Source organism: Magnolia sinica, chromosome 12, assembly GCF_029962835.1.
Source record: "Magnolia sinica isolate HGM2019 chromosome 12, MsV1, whole genome shotgun sequence".
Classification (NCBI taxonomy): Eukaryota; Viridiplantae; Streptophyta; class Magnoliopsida; order Magnoliales; family Magnoliaceae; genus Magnolia; species Magnolia sinica.
In genome coordinates, this window is record NC_080584.1 from 535639 (window position 1) to 541638 (window position 6000).

The 6000-nt window shown below is 41.3% G+C and overlaps 1 protein-coding gene across 14 annotated transcripts in view; it reads right to left on the minus strand.

The window, feature by feature from the left end:
* LOC131220720 (gamma-tubulin complex component 2-like) overlaps positions 1-1145 on the minus strand; it is a 38282-nt gene extending 37137 nt beyond the window's left edge. For 13 of the 14 annotated variants that reach the window (XR_009158795.1, XR_009158794.1, XR_009158797.1 and 10 more), the window contains exons 1-2: positions 981-1145; positions 786-853 (exon numbers count right to left, since the gene is read on the minus strand). Coding sequence is in view for 10 of the 14 variants with exons in the window: in XM_058215521.1 (XP_058071504.1) it covers positions 786-853; positions 981-1055 (143 nt within the window). In the remaining 4 variants the exon portion in view is untranslated. Of the gene's footprint in view, positions 1-110; positions 238-785; positions 854-980 lie in introns of those variants that run through there. The other variant, XM_058215526.1, reaches the window with a different exon arrangement.
* Positions 1146-6000: the final 4855 nt, after the last annotated feature.

Here is a 6000-nt window from a genome sequence, read left to right on the forward strand (position 1 = left end):
AAAAAAAAAAAATCTCATGAACTCTCACTCAAGATTCAATCCAAATATGCGATATACTTGCCAATAGCCATTACAACAATGAGGAAAGGACAACGCTCTTCAGAAATTACCACCATCTTTTTGTTTGGGATAGTATTGCATACAAAAGGAGCCACCCCACCTTCCAGCAATCCAGATGATTTCTTGGATGGGTCCCACCAGCTTAACAATATGAATCACTAAATACATGGGACCCACCTGTACTGAAGTAAACCCTGAATCCGAGAATTCTATATTGTCTCTACAAAATAATTAGAAATAAAAGAGACAAAATACACAATCCGTGACTGCAATTGCCAGATTATCCATCTAGGACAGCACTTTATACGTATGGGACAGCACTTTATACGTATGGGAGCCGGCCTTATCAAGACCACTCAACTGAGGAGCCACAATGCTCCCCAAATAAAACCCCAATTTTACACTCTCACAGCCTGAAAATGGACAGTTAAAAAGACATTATATCCAACCGTCCATATGCAACAGAGAAAGATCAACTAATTGGAGGTGGGCACTGTTCATGGAGTTGGTTGTTTCTAGTCTGATCATCCATCCACAGTGGGATCCACCCCATGAATGGTCTGAATCACTGACAGACGTCCGCTGCCTGTACAAATGCTGGTCCCAAACATAAAAAGGCCTGTAATTAGGGCCGAGCATGGCACGTTTTCTCAAAAAACATAATTCCGGAAAAAAATTCAAAAAAGAGGAAGAGTAATTGAAATTCAAGAAGGTTGGATATTTACCTGAAGGAATCAGAAGCGATTCCTTTCACGCCACCTGCTGTTTGAGTGTTGGAAGAAGGCCTGATTTCCTGAAACCGACGAGGAACAAAATAGGAAAAAGCTAAATTATGATGGATAATACTGGAAAATTCTTTTGGGTATGAGAAATGGAGGTATGATGCTGTGAACTGTTTTTGAAGAGATCGGGGGTGACACCTGATGGAATCTGCCCGTCAGAAATGGACGATCGACGTTCCATCTTGGAGTTGTGGGGCATGGAGCCGATTCCATTGAAATGCCGCAGAGAGAGAGAGAGAGAGAGAGAGAGAGTTCTCTAGCCAAAAAAATACAAAGAGGCCGTTTGGATCCCTGTAAGTGTTATTTTTTGTAATTTTTCTTCTCCTTTTTTTTTTTTTTATTTCTCTTTCGCGTAAGTGCGGAACGGGGCGGTTTCTGATGCCTAACTATGGGCCCACAGTGATGTACTTTCCTTACATCCACACCGTCCATCCGTAATGGAAGCTCATTTTAGGTTATGATCCAAAAAATGAAGCTGATCCAAGTCTCAAGTACACCATAAGAAAGAACCTTAACTAAATTCCTACTATTAAAAACATCATGGATCCACAGAAATGTTTATTTTCCATCCAACGGAAGCGGTTTGCCTAGTGAGTAACTCACCATGCTAGTAAACTCCGCGAAGGCCGTCATAATTCATGTATTTTATCTGTTCTTTCTATCTATTATTCCATATAATTTTAGAGTTTGAGCTCAAAAATGAAGCATATATAATTTTCAAATGGACCACACCACGGGAAGCAGTTGACTTGAACTTCTGCCATTGAAAATTTCTCAAGGCCACCGAAGTTTTGGATCAAACTTATATTTTTGTTTTCTTTATCCATGTCTGTATAATCTTATAAACTAGTTGGATGGCAAATAAATATTTACTCAGTACACTAAGTGTAGTGAGCCGCATTCACTTAAGTGATGTCATGAAGTTTTGTGGGTCTCATGGTAATGTATGTGTCGTATCCACACCGTCCATTCATTTGAAAATATTATTTTTGGGCATGACACCAACAATACCATCCATTCATTTGAAAATATTATTTTTGGGCATGACACCAACAATACCATCCATTCATTTGAAAATATTATTTTTGGGCATGACACCAACAATAAGGCAGATCTAAATTTGTAGTGGACCGACGCCCACCGTTTAGGTTTGGTATGGTCCATCTGAGATTTGGATCTTCTTAGAGTTTGGTATCATGCCCTAAAATGGAATGAAAAAATAGATGGATGGCATAGATATAAAAAAAAATACATCAAGATGGGCCCGCACGAGCGTAACACGGAGTTCTTCTCAGGTAACAACTAATCCACTGTCAATCCGTTGCACACGGAAGAGCGACGTAAGTGTGACCTTGACCACGGCCCCATCATGATGTATATGTTGTATCCACACCATCCATCCATTTGTATAGATCATTTTAGTGCATTAATTGAAGAACGAGGCTGATCCAAAGCTCGAGTGGACCCCACCACAAAAAACAACAAGTTAAGTCCGCCACCATTGAAACTCGAAACCTTCCTAGGGCCCATCATAATGTTTATTTGTGATCTAATCTGTTCAAAAGTCTAGGAAGATATGGACTAAGGGAAAACACAAATATCATCTTGATCAAAAACTCTTATAGCCCTCGAGAAGTTTTTAATGGTGGGCGTTACTCTCTCCACTGTTTTCTGTGGTGGGATCCACTCAAGCTCTAGATCTGACTCATTCTTTGACTCAGCTCCCTAAAATTATCTCTTCAAATGGATGGATGGTGTGGATACAAAAAATAAATCATGATGGGACGCACATAACTTGGTGACGTCACTTCACGTCAATGAATAGTTTATTCACTATATTTCGAAATAGGATTGCGTACTGTGTTCTTCGGAACGTTTTAATCGTACTGAGTAAACTCAGTTGGGCCTACTATGAATGTCTGTGGGTTATCCACGCCGTCCATCTGTTTTTTCAGATCATTTTAACCGTTAATTCCAAAATAGAAGTATGTCCACAGCTCTCCAAAACACAGAACACTTTGCACAGATGAGGTGTTATGTACCATTTACCTCTATCCAGCCATCCAAAATCATGTTCCCTACTTTCAGTGGGACCATTTACGACTGATACCTCATCTGTTGTGGGTCCACACTTTGTAGGGGTTGGATTGAGGTGCGTGATTGCCACATGTACGGTGGTATTTGCACTAACCTGAGCGGCTGTGGAAGCGGACCGTGTACTGAATAAACTCCATGGGCCCACCATGTATATATATGTCTTATCCATGCCGTGGATCCATTTTAACAGATCAATTTAGGGCACCCGCCAAAAATTGAAGCATATCTAAATTACAAAACTTTTGTGACCCCAAACGGTTTTCAACGGTAGACATTCAATTCACACTTTTTCCTATGGTGTGGTCCATTTGAGATTTGGATATAATTCTATTTTGGGCTCATGCAGTATAATGATGTGATAACACGGATGGACGGAGGGGATAAGACACATACATTATGATGGGTATAGATTTTACTCAGACACTATAGCCCGTTGAGATAATATTACACAGTCCGCTTCTAGCGGTTGTAACTTGGAAGCGAATCCTGCTGAGTAACTCTGTAAAGTTAGTGTACCGAGTAAATTTTGTGAGGCCAATCGTGAATTTATGTTCCTTAGCCACGCGGTTCATCCGTTTTTAAAGATCATTATAGGTCATGAACAAAAAATTGGGCATCACCCAACCATTGTTTGGACTGATGAAAAGTAACTGTCTGGATCTAGAATCGGTGAATTTCTTAGGGCATGTTCTATATGTTGTCAAGGCCCATCAAATTAACGCAATAGATGGGATTAAATTAGGTAGGAAATTGGATTTTCTTCCGGGCAAAATCCAACCATTGTACGGACTAATGAAATTATTTGTGTGGATCTTAAATTGAGCATCATCCATCCAATTGTTTGGACCCATGGTTCAATGATCTAGACCATTCTACATTTATGGCTCACTTAACTCTCTATGTGTGCATCATCCATGTTTGGAGTATCTGGCATACTTTATATGTGGGATGATGTTGCATGCATGAACAACTATACATGTGGCCGGTATATGTGGGGGCCACTATACATGTGGCCAGTACACTGTACACGTGGAGCCCACTTTTGACAACCATCGAGATGAGACAGTCCAACCGACTGGTGAGCGGACCAAGACTAGGAAATGTTTACATACGTGGACAACCTGATGGAATGCCATGATCCAGCACACGTGTGCCATGTCCCCACAACTTCTAGGGCCACTGGTGATTAAATCCCCACAATAAAAAACTTTATGGGGGCTACTGGAATGAGACCACACATGAACCTGTCGATAAAGTCGCAAAGATCTAGATGAGACCACACACGAGACTAAAATTTTAGTGTCTTACCATATATTGCATGTGTTTTTGTATTTAATTGCTTATTGCCTATTGGATGATGCTCTATGGCCCCATCATGATGTATGTGTTTTATCCACACCATCCATCTATTTTCCATGAGTGGCATGAATAATTCTGATTTTTTGGATCACTCCTTAAAATAATTTGACAAAATGGATAAGTGTCATGAATATATAGTACATGCACCAAGGTGGGCCCTAACAAGTATTAATATAATATTCTTTTACAGATAAAATATGTCGGGAGAAAGAGGAGGGAGACAACCTGATATAGGGTGAAGGTACGGTCGGCCCACTCTCGATAATTGATTCGGGAGTATTTGTAATTTATGTGATCATGTATTAAGGAGTGGTAGGGTAACCCGCTTAAAAGACCATTTAGCGGGAGGGTATCACAATTTGTGGATTGCCCTAAATGCCCACAGGATGTGCGAGAAGAGATGAGGGCCATATTGGGAAAAAAAAAGTGAAGGCAAAAGATGAACGACATGCACAGGAGAGGAAGATTAGGGAGGAGTTGAGGCAGCCACCATATGTAGGTGAGGAGGATGTAGTGGAACACGATGGCGATGATGATCCCGAATATAGACATGCAGTTCAAGAGTCCATGCAAGATCGGTGGGAGAGGGATCAGGATAAGAGGTAGGACACGAGTAGGCCTAGATTTAAATGATCTATCCATGAGCGTGGTGGGGGGAGTAGAGCAGGGGGTCTATCCATGAGCTTGGTGGAGGAAGTGGAGCAGGTGAGAGTGTTGGGGGTGGACCAGGGGAGGCTAGTAGGCTAGGAGGATTATGGGGCGTGTGCAGGAATAGTAGCATATGGGTGCTGAATCTACCTTCGGATCTAAGGATGTACAAAGAGGCAGGAGGGACACAAAAGAAAGTAAAGGAGATGTTTAGTGGAGGGGATGTGAGGAAGAAAGTTGGAAAGTTTATAGCGAAGTTTTTTTTATATACGATCAAATCCCCGTGAATGTCACAGTAAGCCTGCACTTCAAAAATATGTAAGTGAAGTGCAGTGTAGGGGTGAGGATGTGCAGCCGCCCACACCCTTTGAGATCATGGGGAAATACTTAGATTATGAACATGCATAGATAAAGACATACATCAATTCGTATAAGTAGTCATGGGAGATGTACGACTGCACTGGGTGGACGAGGGGAGGGTAGTAGGTGGGGAGGATCATGGGGCATTGGCAGAAGTAGTAGCATGCGGGTGCCAGATCTACCTTCAGATTTAAGGATTTACAAAGAGGCAGGAGGGTCACAAGAGAAAATAAATGAGATGTTTAGTGGAGGGGATGTGAGGAAGAAAGTTGGAAAGTTTATAGCGAAGTTTTTTATATAAAATAATCCCGCGAATGCCGCAGCATGCCCGCACTTCAAAAATATGATAAGTGAAGTGCAATTTGGGGGTGAGCGTGTGTAGCCGCCCACACCCTTTGAAATCATAGGGAAGTACTTGGATGATAAACATGCAGAGATGAAGACATACGTCGATTAGTATAAGTAGTCATAGGAGATATACGACTACACTGTCATATGTGACGATTGGACCAGACTGACAAAAATGTTGGTTATAAATTTTATGGTCTATTCCAAGGGACGGGCGGTGTTCCTAAAGTCTGTAGATGCGAGTAATAAGATTAAAGATTCTAACTACATTTACAAACTAATACACAATGTCATGTAAGATGTTAGGAGGAGAAACATTGTGCAGTTTGTTACGGACAATGGGAGT